We start from the raw sequence: 17,793 nt of genomic DNA on the forward strand, positions 1-17,793 counted from the left end.
TTTGTCTTCATTGTTTGTCCTCAATAAAGTGAAAAGTAATAGAAAAGTCTGTTTTATCATACCAGTTTACTTCCCTTGACTGTAATCACAATAACAGACTAATATCCTTCACAAGAAAGATCTGACAAAAAAAGGTTTTTTTATTTTTTACCTCTGATAACTCACAATCTTAAATTATTTTTCAGGTTTAAGACTTTGTACATTCATAAGTTGTCTTAAGTCTGTATTTGGCTGCCTGCCCACATCTTGCAAGTAGTTTGATAAGACTTTCAACATGTATATATATTCCTTGCTTGGTAACCAGAAGTTATCACAGATGTGAGACACACAGTCACCAATGAAACATGTATTTAGGACTTGATACAATGCAAGAGTAGACGATATATTTCATTTTTACTTTAATATTTGAAAATTTTCTATGTGTATACGATAAAATATCAAATCTAACCTCGTCCAGTTTCCCCAGGATTCCCATACACACATTGATCTTCAGACTTCATGTGCATCTTTTTTATTTTTATTTTTTAGAACCCACTGCGTCCATTTAGTGCTACCCACATGTGCATGGCTTTCACTGGAGTGTGGGCAACAGCAAGAGTGATGCTCCATTCAGCTGAATAGTTCATTTTTAAAGTAAAGGCCAGTAGAAATACAGTTAAACAATTACAACAGTCACTGGCTGTGGTTTATTGTTGCCATAATTACTACTTGAAATAGTTACATTGAACAGTACGTACTTCTTTTACATGATGGAACCTATTTTTCAAAATACTTTTCCTGGTATTGACTCGAACCAGTGTTAGTTAAAGTGTTGTAATGAATGGAAGCATCACTCAATTGGAGAATAAGTTTAATTCATCTCCTAAATTGTCAGCTTGTTTGCTGTGATATTGGTAAATGACTTGTTCAACCTTGATAACTTGGTTTTCTTATAGTAAAGTAGAGAAGTGACTCATTATGCTTTAGAAATGGCTCTGCAGGATTCCTAGAGTAGCAGACACTCATGGTTGTCTTGGTCACTTACAACCTCAGCTGGATATACAGTAGGTGCAACATGGATATTTATTGAGTTCTCATTTGATTGACTAGTCAGTCCCATTGCCAGGCTTTGGTTTGGGTTTGGGAAATAATTGAAAATCTTTGTAATGTCATTATAGTAGAATAATAGAAACATGGCTTTAAACAACTAGCAATAGGTTCATGTTACAGAATATATATTCTATCTTTGGAAAACGGTATTAGTGACATTGAACTTTGTAAAAAAATTTTTTTTAGGAGGAACAAAACAGAGGCAAGCCTAATTGGGAGCATCTAAATGAAGATTTACATGTACTAATCACTGTGGAAGATGCTCAGAACAGAGCAGAAATCAAGCTGAAGAGAGCAGTTGAAGAAGTGAAAAAGTTACTGGTACCTGCAGTAAGTAATTTTCATCATTTACATTTGTTAATAAAGAATGGGTTGTTATGTGTTAGTGATTTTATTTATTTTTTTGGCTTGTGTTTGTTTTTCTTAAAAATTGAGTAATGTAACATGAAGGGCCGGCTTGTTTGGGTTTTCTGTCCTGCCCATTTCTCACAGCTGTTTAGCCCCCAAAAGAAAGTAACACAGAGATGTCTATAAGTTATAAAGCTGATTGGCCCATTAGGTCAGGCTTCTTATTATTTCTTGTATCTTATATTAACCCATTATCCTGATCTATGTTAGCCATGTGGCTCAGTACCTTTTTCAGTGGGGCAGATCACATCCTGCTGCTTAAGTGATCTGGGCAGGAGTGAGAGGAATCAGTTTCCTCCTTCCCAGAATTCTCCTGTTCTCCTTGCATCATTTCTACTTCCTGTCTGGTTTTCCTGCCTATACTTCCTGCCTGGTCAATCAGTGTTTATTTAAAACATGATTGACAGAATACAGACAATTCTCCCGCACCAGAGTAAGTTGAACATTTTGGCATGTGCTTATAATCCCAGTTCTCAAGAGTAAGAGGGAGGCAAATCTCTTGAGTTTGATACTAACCTGGTTTACATAGTGAGCTCCAGGGCAGTCAAGGCTGTGTGGAAAGATGGTGTTTGGAGGAGAGGGAAAGGTAATAAGTTAGAGGTCTGTGAAGCTATTACTGAATTGGGAAAGTAGAAAGTGGGAACTCATTATTTGAATTGCCTGTACACTAGGTTCTCTTCTGGCTCTTCCCCCCCCCCCCCAGTAGAAAAGTTAATGTTGCATAGTAAAACTTTGTTAGAACATTGTAAAAACTGTTTTCTTACTGAAAGCCGAGCTTTTCACACTTTGCTAATCTAAACTAACAAACATGTTTGGGAATCTTTAAGTAAGATACTAAAAATAAATTTGAGATTTGTGTCGTATGGGAAATTATTCAGTTATCTCTGTTCTTGTGTTTCCTCTTCCCATCATTTTTTCCCTCACTCTTCACTGTTGGTACATATTGTTTTTTTTTTTCTTTAATGGAAAATGAAAAGAAGGTAATTTTTTAGTGTAGATCCTGGGGATCCATCTCAAAGTGAGGCTCTCCAACCAACAAACAATTCACCTCACCCTCGCAACACACATAAGGTTTCTCTGTGTATCAGCCATGGCTGTATTAGAACTTGCTTTGTAAACCAGGCTGGTCCTGATTAACATAATTTATTAAGCTATCTCTTTCTTAATAATAACATGGAAATATTGACTGCTCTTCTTTAAAGATTTATCTATCTATCTATCTATCTATCTATCTATCTATCTATCTATCTATCTATCTATCTATCTATCTATTATGCAGCATTCCTTCCATGTATGCTTGCATGCCAGAAGAGGACACCAGATCTCATTATAGATGGCGGTGAGCCACCATGTGGTTGCTGGGAATTGAACTCAAGACCTCTGGGAGAGCAGTCAGTGCTCTTAACCTCTGAGCCATCTCTCCAGCTCCCCTTGAGTGCTCTTTAAAAAGCTAGGAAAATAGTTGTCAATGAATCCATTTTGTTGTTTATCTATATAAATAGATAAACAACAAAATTAATTTTATTTATCTAAATGAAATTTATTTTATTTTTTATTTATTTTATTTTATTATTATTTATTTTATTAGATAAATAAAATTCATTTTATTTATCTAAATGAACTTGGGATCTGTCATTCTTTATATCCCAGTAGTGTGTTCTTCAGTGTCCTAACTTTGTATTCCTTGCAAGGAAGAAATTTTATATGAACTGTGCTTATAGATGTAATAAGGAACCTGAACTGACAAATTGTTTGTAAATGCAGTTCTTTGCACACTGTTAAATCATGTCTTCTTCCTTTTTCTTATTAATTATGTGGTTTTAAAAAGCAATGAAAGGGGTCTTTTTGTGAACACTGTTATTAGATTTATGAACAGAAAATTATTGAAATGCTATGTATCCAACAATGCAGAACTCCTATTACCCTGAGTACATGTGTTTGTTATTGTAGCAAAAAGAAAATTGTATAAGAGTTCACACTCCTATTTACTCACTAGATTTTTTTAGCCATTCTTTCTATAATTTACTTTTATTATAAAAGTGTATATATTTATATATAGATATTATATAAGATTTATATTATCTTGAAAAAGAGCATTGGTTTAGAAGCTTATTATAAATTTAAGAGTATTTTGACCTCTCTTTCTTTAGTTTAACAAAACACTAATGGTAAGACCTTAGAGCACTAACTCTTTTATTTGTAGAGTTGTGCTTGATGGTGTTGGTGCACTCCATTAATCCCAAGGGAGGCAGAGGCATGCCTCTGAGTTTGAGGCCAGACACCCTGATCTACAAAGTGAGTTTCCAGGACAGCCAGACTGTTTGTTACACAGAGAAAGTCATTTGTGTAATTGTTGATTGGCTAAGCCTTACTTGAGTTTGATCCCCAGGTTCTACAGTGGTGGGAGAGAGCTAGCTTCTGAAGTTGTCCTTTGACTTTCACATGAGAACTGTGGCATGTGCATACCCATACTCTCTCATTTCCCACACAAATAACTAGTTGATAAGAATGGTTTCTGTTCAGAAACAAAGGTGGTAACAGATAAATGAATGAAACTTTAAGAAAGCGCATATTTAGTATTTTATGGCAAAATAGCCAGTTTTAGTATCTGTCTCTCCTTAACAAAGGTTTTTAGGATTATTGCTGTCACTGTTAAATAGGTAACTGATTATAAGTTGTGCTACTTGGTATTACATTGAAGAAATGAAACTTTAGAATTACAAACAATAGGATAGAAATATATAACTTAAAGCATGAGTTTCATGCATTGATTTAACACTGCATAATAATTTCATTTTCTGATATATTTCTATACTTAGTGTCTTATTATAATGTAGGCATTATATTAAAGAATTTATTTTAATTAACTGAATTTTAGTGTATTTTTGATGCCTATGCCAAGATAGACTTGAAACAAAACAGATTGACTGTTTGAAATTTTCTTCATAATTGGCCAGTTCTATGATACTTAACCTGTGTAAGCTTAGCCGAGAAGAAAATGATGTTCATAATCTATAAACAAAAGACATATAAAGTTAAAAATGCCCAGGCAAAGCATTATGAGAAAAAAAGGGGGGGGGGAGAATACTCCAAAAATATCATTAGCTTCATTTTGTGTTGCCCATCTCCTGCTGGACATGCCTACCTTTAAATATCGTTTGTATACCCAGTGAGACTCCGCTGGAGAATTGTGTCTACTTCTCTCAACACTGGCTTATACGTGTGCAGGCCCTGTGCATAGCATCACAGTCTCTGAATTCATGTGTCAGTTGTTTGTCTAGAAGTAAAGCACAGTTAATAAAAACTCAGAGAAGTTGGGGTTCAACCTGAAGATCATAAAAGCAAAACAACCATTGACTCTTATTTCTACCTCAGTCCAAAATGATAATACTGACTGCAAGAATCTCTAGGGCTGGGATGAAAGGCGTGCACCACTACCACTTGTCCTTAATAGCTAACTAGTGTGGCTGCTGGGATTAAGAGTTTGTGTTACCACTGCCTGGTCTGACCAGTGGGTTTGTTTTTCTCTCTGATATTCAGGCAAGTTTTATTTATTAAAATACATACAAAATACCACTACACTACTCTTTTTTTTGTCTAAAATAAAAAAGAAGGCTATAACTAATATAAGAAAAGCTATATACAGTAAGTACATTAATTATATACAGTATATATAGGCAGTAAATACATCAGCAATGTATAGTTCATTTTCATTTGACAAATTCAGAGAAAATACTTCACATCTATTTTATCTTTGTGAGTCCAACTTTACTTTCTATCATATCTTGCTTTCTATGTCTGGTAAGCAAGGAAAATTATAACTATCTAGTCTTCAGCTCCCTCAGAGATCCAAGAAGGAAATAATATTAACTAAGTAAACAGAAAGTAAGCAAGCAAGAGACTTCCCAAAAATTGAGTAATGACAGAAACAGCTGGCTGCCTGGACAGTCACCCAAAGTTCTGGAACTTTGGGACATCTTTGGCCTTTCCAACAGATATCCAACAGATCTTTCTGTGAAGCAGGACATTATGAAGGGCTGTCCCTCCTTGTCTTGACAAAGTTTAGTAATTACTTTCTTTTGTGTCCTAATTAGGACAGCATACTGTCAGCAGTCGAGGAAGGGGCATTTTCTTGCCCAGTGACTTACTTTTGTCACAAAGTAAGCTCCATGTGGAGTTTCTTTGATGCATGCCCATTATTTTCTAAAAGTAGATTGCTGCTGGCAAACATAGACATGTCTCATTGTTAAAACATCTTGAATGCCACATTCTGTAGATCTCTGAAGTGTTTGAAGATGGCCTATGTAGCTAAAATATATCTTTGTTTGACCTTGAAAAACATACCTAATGTGACTACAAGTTTGATTATAATAGGTGACTAATTACTAACCTGCATTACCTGATTATCCTAAACAGTTGGAAATAATAGTTTTCAGTGACTAGATATTTGTGTTACATTGTTAAGTAAGCTGTGTAGGTATACCAGATTGGAAATGTATGTACAGTATGTATTAACAAAATTAGTCTCAAATTTGTATCAATATACAAAATTTGTATACAGTATACAGAACTCTAAACCAATCTAAAACACTTAAAACTAATAGTTGGTTTTTAAAAGTAGTTTCAGTAATCTACCTTTTTTATCTTATTGCAGAAGACCTTGTTTCCTTGGTGTCTGTTTCCACTGACTGTTAGAATATTTCTGCCCCCTTTACAGAGTTCCCTGAGCCCTTAAGGGAGAGATTTAATGGAGACACCTCATTTATGACTGTTTCAAGGGCTCTCACTCTGCACCTTGTTCAGTTGTGGGGCTCTGTATTTGTTTCTTCCACTGTAGTAGGGAGCTTCTTTGATGCTGACTGAGCTAGATACTGATTTAGATGTATAGCTGAATGTCATTAGGAGTCATTTAATTGTTGCATTCTTTTTAGCAGAACAGTAGTGCTTGGATTTCCCCTAGGTCTATGGCATAACTATTCTCAGTTTCTTGGTCATCTGAGGAGTGATGAGCATCTCATGGAGTGGGCCTTAATTTCAGATACTGGTTGGTTACTTCCAAAACATTTATGCCACTGTTGCACCAGTGTATCCTGTAGGCTGCCATTGTAGAGCAAGTGGTACGTAATTGGGTTGGTGTTTGCCTTTCTCCTCTGGTAAGAGCAGAGTTCTTCCAGTACCATAAACACCAATCAGTAGGGTTGAAGGCTCTAGGTAAGCATCAGCTTAACTTCTTCATGTTGAATGAGTTATATAGGTATTATCTCCTGCTGTAAGAAAAGCCTTACCATCAACTTGTGAAGAACAAACAATAAATAGCCTGGTTGTTTGGAGGTTTCCATAGGGCTCCTTTAGGCAACAACTCAGTTAGATGTAATTCATTCCAGAGACTGGATGTTTCATTTGATGGTAAGATATCTAGTTGGGGCTTTTTCTTTCCCGTTATTTGATAATTCCATTAGATCACGTTCATATATGTATATATTTTATGAAGTAGGTTTCCATACAATCCCTCAAATGATACTTAGTTTTAGCTGTCTCCCCATATTTCTTCTTTTATCACCCTGACTTACCCTTTTTATATCACTTCAATTATTTTTCAGTTTGTTTGTGTTAGAAATCTTCTAGTTCTTTAGAAACACTGTTATGCACTATAGTCACTCTGCTGTGTTACAAAGCACTAGTTTATTGCTCTTAATCTAATAGTCTAGTGTCGTGCCGTCCCTCCACTCTTTTGTCCGCATTCACTCTTCCACCAACTGGATCTGTGAGACCAACTGTTATGTGGAAGTGTACACTCTGTCCTCTTGACATTGGCTGGGTTTTTTTTTTCTCCTGCATGTTCTAGTGTGCTTTCCTTCTTTTACATATTTCCCTTGCCCTACTTCCACCCACAGTTTTCTTATAACCCCTTACATTACTTTCCTCCCCCCATGTGCACGCCTTTAGTGTTTTGTTTATTTGCTTGGTTCTTTCTTTCCTCTGGAGAAAGAGCACAGAATTCCATAGTGCACTTTTCAGACATGGGTTATCCCTAAGGTGTACACTCTTTGCACAGCATACCCACAGAGTGAACCAATATTTTATGTATTTGAATTTCTTGAATTTTTCATTCCTTTCATCTCTGAGCATTTTATGCAGCACAATTTACTGATGCTTGCTGTAGGCACAAAGTCACAAAAGAGAGGGGAAGGTAAGCACAAAATGCCTGCCATCTTAAAGTGTACCTTTGGAATTTGATTACTAATAATAAAAATATCAGCCATGTTGTTTTGTAATAAAGTGGTGCAAAGAAAACCAAGGCAAGATAAAAGGGATAAAGTACCATGGTTAGGGAAAGGCTATTTTATTTGATGATTACAAATGATTCTTGGAAAGATAACATCTGAGAAATAACCTAATTAAAATGTGTGGTACAACCATTTGTATATCTTAGAAGTTAGTTTTCTCAAGAAATACATAGAACAGAAATGCAGTGACATGATTGGAAAATATCATGGGACCAAGCAGTGTTACAGGATGAGCAAGATGGAGAGATGTGGGAGGTAATTGAGAAAGTAGGTTGGAGCAGATTGTCTTTATTCTGAGATAGGCTTTTGGAAGGAGCCGAGGGCAGGGATGGCATGATTTGATAACCATTCAAAGGATTCTCCAGGCTGCTAGGTTTGTTGACTTTGAGGGCAGTGGTAAAAGTTCAAATGCCAGGTAGAAAGCTTTCAAGTTCAAGTGCTTATTCAGAGTAGGAACTAGCTAGACACAAAAGGTGTTGGGACTAGAGTCAGAGGTGTGGAGGTATTTCATGGAGGGGTTATTTTGAAGGTGAATTGACAGGAATTTTGATTAAACTTCCATATGGTGTGATATGTGACGAATTAAGGCAATTGATTCTGCCCTTTGTACTATTAGAATAGCAAATTTTGAAGGGAAACCAAGAAAATGTGAAAATCGAGGAGGCAGATGTTGAGCTACACATGGCTAATACCAAATGGGAATTAAGTAAGAATGTAGAGCCCTCATGTTGTAAGCTTTTAGAGCCAAAGGACTAGAGATGCATATCATCATAGAATTAGAGATACGGGGAAAGACCACAGCCTGAACTACGGAATCTTCACCATCTAGCTGTTAGGAAGAAATTGATTTCTGAAGTGGAGTACAACTGAGAGTAGTAACTCTTGAGAGTAAAACCAACTAGGATCAGTCCTAAGGAATGCACAGTGCTTTATTCTACACAGTTGTTCAGTCATTAAAGTCTAACGATTGACTGTTGCATATAGCCAGGCATTGGTTTATTTTGTTTTTGCAGATTTAATGTAGGGAGTTTCAAAACTTGATTGTTTTAGCCTCAGGAAGGAACAGAACATTTAGTATAATTTATGTATATATGAAAGTAAGCCTTTTGAAGAATTACTAGGTCAAAGAATACTTTTACTTTTAAAAGTATAGTATATTTTAATATTTTGTTGATATTAGAAGGCTTCTAAGTTATCTTCCGGGAAGTTTGTACTAGTTTGCAGTCATGGCAGTATTATTTAACAATGCCTGTTTGACAGTCTCAAGCCTGGGTGTTATCCCAGATTTTAAATTCACTGCCAGGTTCTGTTGAAAAATATGAGTAATTTTGCTTTGTTTTGTTTTTTAGCCCTGCTTGGCCTGGAACTTGCACTCCCAAGTACTAATTATAGGCTATGCAACAACATCACAGCATTCCTTCATTCATGTATTCATTCATTTATTCATTGTTTTGAAGCTTACCATACACTACAGCCTTTGGTTTCTTCTTGTTGGGGCTATGTTAATTTGCTTATGATAATCATTTAAAGATTAAATTTACAACTAAAGTCCAAAATGGCCTTGTTTATGTTTTTAATTTATTGTCAGTCTTTTCTAGAAAGGTAAAAGGATAACTCTGCCCTTTTTGTGGAGAGATCTAAATCTAGGGTGTGTGGGATGAAATGTGGAACATTGTCAACATTGTTTGATCTGAGCTTTATAGTTAAGTGTGTTTGTGTTTTGATGTCTGCTGACCAACATTGTGTCCTCACTTCTTGTGATGCAGTTGTAATCTATTTAATTTTGAAAATTTAAGTGTAATATTTAGTAAGTCAGTTTTAGATGCCTTAGTTCAATCTTTTAAATTAAAAAATTGTGTATGCATGTATGTCAAATGTTCATTGTTTGACTGGGGACTTAGGTGGTGGAGGTCAGAGACAACCCTTAGGTTTTGGTCTCCACCTTTTAACCTTGTTTGAGATAGGGTTTGTTGTTTCTGCTAAGTGTGCTAAACTTCCTGGAGTGTAAGTGCTTAAGGATTTTTTTGTATCTGTCTCCCCATAGAATCACTGTAGCATGAGGGGGCCGGCTTGTTGGGGTTTCCCGTCCAGCCCTGTACCCAACAGCCGGCAAATCCCAAAGAGAAATCACACACAAGACTCCATAAGGTTATAAACTGATTGGCCCATTAGGTCAGGCTTCTTGTTAACTCTTATAACTTTTGTTACCCCATTATCTTTATCTACATTAGCCACATTGGCTCCGTACCTTTCTCAGCTGGGCAAGTTACATGTTGCCTCTTCAGTGGTCTGCGCAGGAGTGCTGAGAGAGCTCTGCTTCCAGAATACTCCCAGTCTCTTTGCTCCACCCCTACTTCCTGTCTGGCTTTCCCGCCTATACTGCCTGCCTGGCCAATCAGCGTTTTATTAAAATGATTGACAGAATACAGACAATTCTCCCTTATCAGGATCACCGGTAATATAGGCATGCACTATTGTTCCCAGTTTTATGTGGATTTGGGGAGTAGAAGATATTTGGGTCCCCATGCTTGCTTAACGAATACTTTACTATCTTCTGGAGCAATATGCAAAACCCACATTCTGTTGATTTTTGGTTCAAACTTCTATTTTTCTTTTATTTTGAGCCTGGGTTTTACTTTTAGCTCTAGATGGTTTGAAGAAGATCAGGCTGTCCCCAGATACTCAGATCCTTTTACCTCTGCCTCCAGAGTGCTGGGCTTAAATTTGGGTTTTGAAACAACTTTTTAAAGTAGATTTCATCCCTTTTTCCAGTAAGCATATAATGAACAGTATACTAACTTTCCCTTAGATAATAGTGAAGTGTTCAAATCTAACTGCATAACTAATAAAGGTTTTGTGATAGCCATATATGCTCATTAGAATCAGGTATTTAGAGGACTTGTTTCCCAGAGAATTAATGTTTTTACTTTGGATGTTCCTTTTAATAACCATTTTACTTGAATTCTTTTGTTTTCTATTTTATTAATAGACCATGCAGTAAATTAGGAGTGAGGAGCTTTTTTCATTGTATTTTTTTATCATACAAGATCGTATTCATTGTCTTCAAGTATCTACTACAAATATACTCATCTTTAGGGACCCTCAGCAGAAACTGTTGATAAGTCTGTCTGCCTCCTTCCTTTGGAGGTTGGAGAGGCAAGCTCAGGATCCTCCTGCTTCGGTGTACTGTCCTGTGTTCTGGTATTAAGGCCTGAAATCATCATACGAGACTTCTAAAATATTTCTGTAATATATCTATTCGCTTATTCTTGATAAGTATCCTTGATTCTCATTTTCACTCCTTTGAACTCATTCTCCCAAGTAAGTTGGTAAAGGTGATATAGTTTTAAATTGTATGAACATCAAAGAATATCTTCACTTTTGCCCTTTTGCTCAAGTAAAACTCAAACTGTACCAAATGTACAGTTCCTCTGGAAGAGGAAGTGAGTTCTTTGGTTTTAAAGTCTTAGCTGTGTAGAATAGGAAGAGTCTCAGCATTTAAAGAAATAGTATTAGAATTTGGGGTAGGTTCATGTAACTGCCCTAATTTATCTTGTAAATGGGAGTTGGATATTTGCCGTCTCAGAGCCTAGCCTTGTACAGATAGCCGGGTAAGGTACTCGGTGAGTTATATCCATAATACTGTGAAACAGTTTCAAGGCATGCACTAGGATCTCATAAAAGATCTTACTATATGAATATGCCTTAAACAGAGCTTATACAGAAAGGAGCAATGCCTTGTGCTAGAGTTTGATACAGTGGTAGCCTTAAGTGTATTATATAAGAACATTAGTATCATTTGGAATGAATAGTATTTGTATCTGGAGTTTTGTAACTAATTGGAAATTTAATTTGTAACTAATTGTAACACAATTGGAAAAAGTAGTTTTCTTGATTTTTTTTAAATAGTTATAACTTTTTGAAAAATATTTATTTATTATGTATGTATACAGTATTCTGTTTGTGTGTATGTCTGCAGGCCAGAAGAGAGCACCAGACCTCATTACAGGTGGTTGTGAGCCACCATGTGGTTGCCGGGAATTGAACTCAGGACCTTTGGAAGAGCAGGCAATTTAACTACTGAGCCATCTTTCCAGCCCCCAATAGTTATAACTTTTGCAAAGTGTCAAAGGCACAATATTTTGTATTTGCTGGCTAGTAGGCTCTGGGCAAGATGATACTTTATTATAATTTTAGTTTTGTACAAATTGCTTATTTAAATTTATTCATAACTACACCAGAAATTTCATAAAGACCTTATAAATTCTTTAGTAATTACAAATAGTATTTAAATAAATTACACACACAAGTATGTATTTGTATAAACTTTTGAATAGAGAAGACTTCTTCTGTTTTTTTGAGACAGGGTTTCTTTCTCTGTAGCTTTGGAACCTGTCCTGTAATTAGCTATTGTAGACCAGGCTGGCCTTGAACTCACAGAGAGATCTGCCTGCCTTTGCCTCCCAAGTGCTGGGATTAAAGGTGTGCACCACCACTGCCCGGCTGAGAAGACTTTTAAACATCAGTGTTGAACTATGTTCTTAAAATTAGAAAACTTGGTCCTCTTTAAAAATAAATTGGCATGTCACCAAATTTACTTTAGGTCGAATATTTCTTAAGATCTTAGCACAACACTCATCTGTTTACAGTCTTCAGAGCTCTGAGCTGTTTGTGATTCACTGCCATATTTAATCTCACAGAAAGGCTGCATATTAATGACATATGTCATCATCTGAGAAGAGGGAACCTCAGTTGAGGATTCACCTCCATCAGAATTAGCCTATGCGTCTGTCTGGGTGGTACTTAATAATTGTAATTGTTGTAGGCAAGTGGTAGTACTAGGCATGTACCTGAGGAGGCCATAGGCAGCATTCGTCCGTGATCATTGTCTCCTTTCCTGCCTAGTGTTCCTGTATTGGCTTCACCTGGTGATGGACTGACTAAGCCAAGTTAACTCTTTCCTCCTCAAGTTTGTTTTGGTTATTGTCTTACAACAGTGATAGAAAACAGATTAGGACTTTTTCTAATTCTGTATCAAGTGTAATAGATTTAAAACAGGTGGTTTTGTGTGTATTTAAATCAATCCAACTACCTGTCTTTTACTGATAACTTTCTCAAAGTTTATTACATTTCAGGTTTTAGTTATGTCAGATAAATCCTTTTTTTCTATTTGTAATAAGCCTTTTTGATAACCCAGAATTTTTGTTTTTTGTTTTTCTAATAACTTCCTAGTGGTCAAAATTTTTATCATGAGCTTGTTCATTTATAATTCCTTTTTATCTTTGTTAGTATGTAGGATCTGTAGAAGTGTTCTTTTTCATCATAATGTCAGTAATTTGTGATTTTATTTTTCTTGATCAAATTCATTAATCTTCTAACTTTCAAGTTTTGACTTTTGCTATTTTCTCTCTTTCTGTTTTACTGATCTCTGCTTCTGCTTTATTTGGGCATTTTAAAGGTCAGTACAGTGATCAGGGACCTTTCTTTTATGGATATAAATTTTAGCTGTATCCCATAAATAGGGTTATGCTATATAGTTTTAACTCTTCAGTTCGAAGTATTTTCTAATTTCTTTTGTATGTTTTAGAGCTTTCTTTGTTTATTATTGCTTGTTTTCAACTTTGTCTTATTCTTGATGAATATATTTTTATCTCTTTTTCTTTTTAAATCTGATTATAACACTTTCTTTTATATTATTTACCTATTTAATTTGTTAGGTGAACCTGGGACTTGGATTCCATGCCTCACACATACGTTAGTCAGGAACCCTACCACTGAACTGAATTCTCAACCCTGGCTATAACTTTACTTATAAGTTAGTGATATGGTCTGTTTTGATGTACATCTCATATTTACTTAAACATACTTGTGCATGAATGTATATTCTGCAGTAGGTTGGGTCTGTGGTTTATAAATCTCATTTCGATGAAAATGGTTACAAATGTTACAGTTTTTTCATTTATTGTAAAGATTTTCCTCCATGATACCAAAAGGGCAGGTGAACTCTGTGCACACATGAGTGCGTCTCTAACTTTCAAAACCTGTATGAAAGGGTTTGTTGTTTGTTTGTATGGTAGCAGTTTTCCTCCTGTTGCATAGTCTTGACCTTTATTCCCTCCTACCTCAAGCACCAGTTATTTTCATGCATCAGTTTTCTACAGACAGTATCAGGCAGTGTGGCCTGCATGCCATACAAACCTGTGAGGGGCATTGTGAGAGTTGTTATTTTAGCTGGGTGTGAGTGAGAGACATGTGTCCCTCTTCACCCCTCCTGTTCCTCGGTGCAGCATCTGTGAAGCCAGTTGTGGGTTCAGTTCCTGATAATGGGAGGCACTATAAATAAAATGAAGTAATCCTCTTCCTGATCCACAAAATGTAAAAATGCCCTAATGAAACAACCTATTACGTAGTGTGCCTACTCTAAATGTAATTAAAAAACAAAAAGAAGCAACAATAAACGTTTTCACACACATCATCATTTCAGAAAGGATTAAAAAATAATATCAGATGAAGAAAACAGGGTATTGTTGCTGAGGTGGAGACTGAGAAAGGAGATAAAGGATGCATGCCTTCATCTCTTGATCTCATTGTACTTTGCCAACTTTCTAAAAGAAAACAGTTTCTGTATGAGATGCCAGTACTAAACTGGAGCGTTGAATTGAACAGTGCTAACTTTTGACTAGAGATAATTTTAACATATTGACATACCAGATGCCATCACCATCCCACAGTTTCTGAAGTGTTTATCTGTGGGCTCTATGGCTTTATGGTAAAATTCTACTCCTGTTTTCATGTTTACTCAGTGGTACTTTGAACTTAAATATGAATGAGTTTTAATATACAGTTGATTTTTTTTTGGAGGGGGAAGCTTTAGCATGCATGGGGATCTAGATTACTGTTAATTAAATAATTGGCTTAATACCTTACCACAAATTCCATTTAAGGAATTTGAAATTTAAAATTGTGATGATTAATCAAGGAGTATTATGAAATTTGAAAATGTTATCACAACAAAATTGTTTTAATATGCTTTTAAGAAATACCAATTATCAGTTGGGTGGTGGCGGTGCACTCCTTTAAATCCCAGCACTCAGGAGGCAGAGGCAGGTGGATGGATATCTGTGAGTTTGAGGCCAGCCTACAGGATATGCTCCAAAGCTAGAGAGAAACCCTGACTCGAAAAACCAAAAAGGAAAAAAAAAAGGAAGAAGAAATACCAATTAGCACTGTCACTGCAGTTGAGAAAAAATAAGAGAAAAGAATATTGTACAGTATCTACTTTTAAATTTTTCGTGTTTCTCAGGGGCTCTCCAGTGCTTGGTGGCCTATGAATTTGATTCATAGTACATTTTTAATTATAGTCTAAAAATAAGTTCAAAGGTAATAATGAATGGTATTAAGAGGCATCTCGACTCTGAAATTGTTTCTTCTCAAAATCTTTTTAAACCAAATAGTTAATGATCTGGTTAATTTAACTCCTTGACCAAGTACTACTAACTGAAATATATGTCATTTTGGCTTTGTTTTATTGAGAAAAAGAGAAATTAAAAGATGTTTCAAACATCTAACCAAAATGCATGTGGTTCCTGAGGGAGCCACAGTGAGAACTTGTGAAGAGTGTTCTCACTGCCATTTTCATCCGAATGGGGCTCCAAGTGCTGCAATTAGTCTCTTCAGAGTGTCAGAGCAGAATCACCATTGTGATGGCTTAGCTGGGGATGAAAGGATTGGATGTGGGTCTGCCTGGCTGCCAAGCTAAATGAGTTGCCATGGGAATTTTCAAATGTGAGAGGCATTTACTTAAAGCAATTTGGTGGGTTTGAATAAACTCATAAATTACAGGTTTGGGAAAAAGAAACCAGTCCTCCTATAGACAAGGTTTTTGTAGAGGCCAAATCCTTGATGAGAATCTCAAATCCTTGATGAGAATGAGTTGATTTTTGCTCCCATGAGGGCCAGTTTATTAGGGTTTGTGCCCTCACCATCACCCCCAAACAAATGGATGATAGGCACATTTAAGGAAAGGCAGGTTTGTTCCAGATCTCTAGAGGAAATTGTGATAGCTCTTATCTGTTTTCTTTCTGTGTGTTAACACTGCAGAGTATTATATGAAGAATACTTTGCTTTTTATAAATAATAAGATAATATTTTAATTTCATACAGTGTGTATAGTAAATAATATGTTTTTATACCTACTAGACCCAAAGGGTGGAATAAAAAAATTAAAAACAGTTTTTGAATCAAACGTGGTTTTCAAGCTGTGATAAATGGTGTTATTCAGGTTTCATGTACATGTTCTAAGAACAAACTTCAAATTTCCCTTTTGTCTCCAAAGAATTGTATTTTAGTTTAACTTTGTGTATGCAAATGACCCCTTAAATGCCTGAGACTGTATTCATAAAATAAATTGATTCATAAAATAAATAAGATATTTTGTGAAGCCTGTTAAACTTTTTAAGTCACTAGGCTGCTGTTTTATTTCAATAATTATTATTTGGTTGAAAATATTGTTCCATTTTTCAAAATTTATTACCAAGGTGATGCAGTCATGTTAGGAAAATAATAGTTATTTAATTAGTAAATGGCAAAGTAAAATATTTTTAAAGTGAAATATATGTCTTTTTGTTTAGTCATTAGTCTTTAGTGTATGCCATTCAGTTTCACATCAGCATCATCTGAGTATCATCGTGTACTCTTAATACTTGAATTGAATCATTGGTGAAACTTGACTCAATGGCAGATAAGTTCCTAAAGGCCCACATCAGTGTAAAGAAAAAGCCATAGAAGCCCTTACCATTGCTGTCGAGTACCTTAAATTCCAGTTTGACATAAGGCTGTCTGTAAGGCCATCTGCTTTGTGCTGTTTCTGGAACCATTTCAAGACAGAAAAGAACCTACAGGAATTGAACTGTACTGGCTGGTTTTCTTGAGGCTTATTTTTTGACTCCTAAAATAAAATTTGATTCAGTTCTGTATCAGTTATCTTTTGATAACACTTCTGTTTTAGTTGTCTTCTACATTAAGGTAAGAACATTTGTTCCAACTAGGTGATTAGGAGTTCCACTTCTGATTAGCAATCCATACAAAAGGGGTAAGAATATACTTTATATTCTAAGACTTTAATCAGAGTTATATTTACATCATTGTCTTAAAGCCATCAGCTGCTAATGATCCGGTCACTGTTTGTCCTGGCTGTCACGAGAATCAGTGGAGCACCTTTCCTCACAGATGAACACTGCGGTTGAAATGTCTTGTCTACGGGGATACTGAACAGCTCTCACAAAGAGCCTAGACAAGTGGCATCTTTGCCATTCCTGTAAAGAGTCATTGAAGAACACCTCATCTCAATGCATATTCAGACTGACAAACAAGTTAGATAGCTTATAACTCCAGATTGGAACTGTTAAATAGAAAAAAATGTGTGGGATTATATTATATACAATGCCCTACTTTCAATTATACATTTTGTAGATCCCTCAGAATTTGCGTGTTAAACATACTATATAGAACTTCATATTTGATTGAAATTGTTACCTAAGTAATATTTATATCCCATATTTAAATAAGCACCTCATTGACTAGGTTTATACATTTTAGTTCTATACTTCCCTGTTAAGTATATGGTATACATACATACTGTTTTTTTTAAAAAAATTATTTAAAATGTAGTTAATAGAAGAAACATAGAACAATAATTTCTTAGTATATCTCCTTTAGTTCAATTGTTTTTATACGTCCCTTTAATTTGTTTGCATGCTTTTCTGATGGTTGGTAAGTAGCTTCATGTTCTTTGTATATAGGCAGAACATTTGTGGACCATACACTGTTAACATACTTGATACCGAACTGACCAAAGCAGGAAAATCAAATGTCTGTCAAAATTCTGTACTTCTTAATGCTTATTTAACTTTTTGTAACATCTCAAATTTTTAATATGATACTTTTATTGAAATTGTTTATAGTAAATGTAGCGTTTTCATATATTAATGTTCAGATAAGCATTGTAATT

General features: G+C 35.4%; 1 protein-coding gene across 7 annotated transcripts in view; it reads left to right on the forward strand.

Annotated features, from left to right (window-relative positions):
- The window catches only part of Qki (QKI, KH domain containing RNA binding), a 113,160-nt gene that overhangs the window by 75,170 nt on the left and 20,197 nt on the right, over nucleotides 1–17,793 (forward strand). For all 7 annotated transcript variants that reach the window (XR_015001126.2, XM_085687439.2, XM_085687444.2 and 4 more), the window contains exon 4: nucleotides 1,276–1,419. Coding sequence is in view for 6 of the 7 variants with exons in the window: in XM_085687439.2 (XP_085543565.1) it covers nucleotides 1,276–1,419 (144 nt within the window). In the remaining variant the exon portion in view is untranslated. The remainder of the gene's footprint in view (nucleotides 1–1,275; nucleotides 1,420–17,793) is intronic.

The sequence above is a fragment of the Myodes glareolus genome, chromosome 1, assembly GCF_982192425.1.
Source record: "Myodes glareolus chromosome 1, mMyoGla1.1, whole genome shotgun sequence".
Taxonomy (NCBI): Eukaryota; Metazoa; Chordata; class Mammalia; order Rodentia; family Cricetidae; genus Myodes; species Myodes glareolus.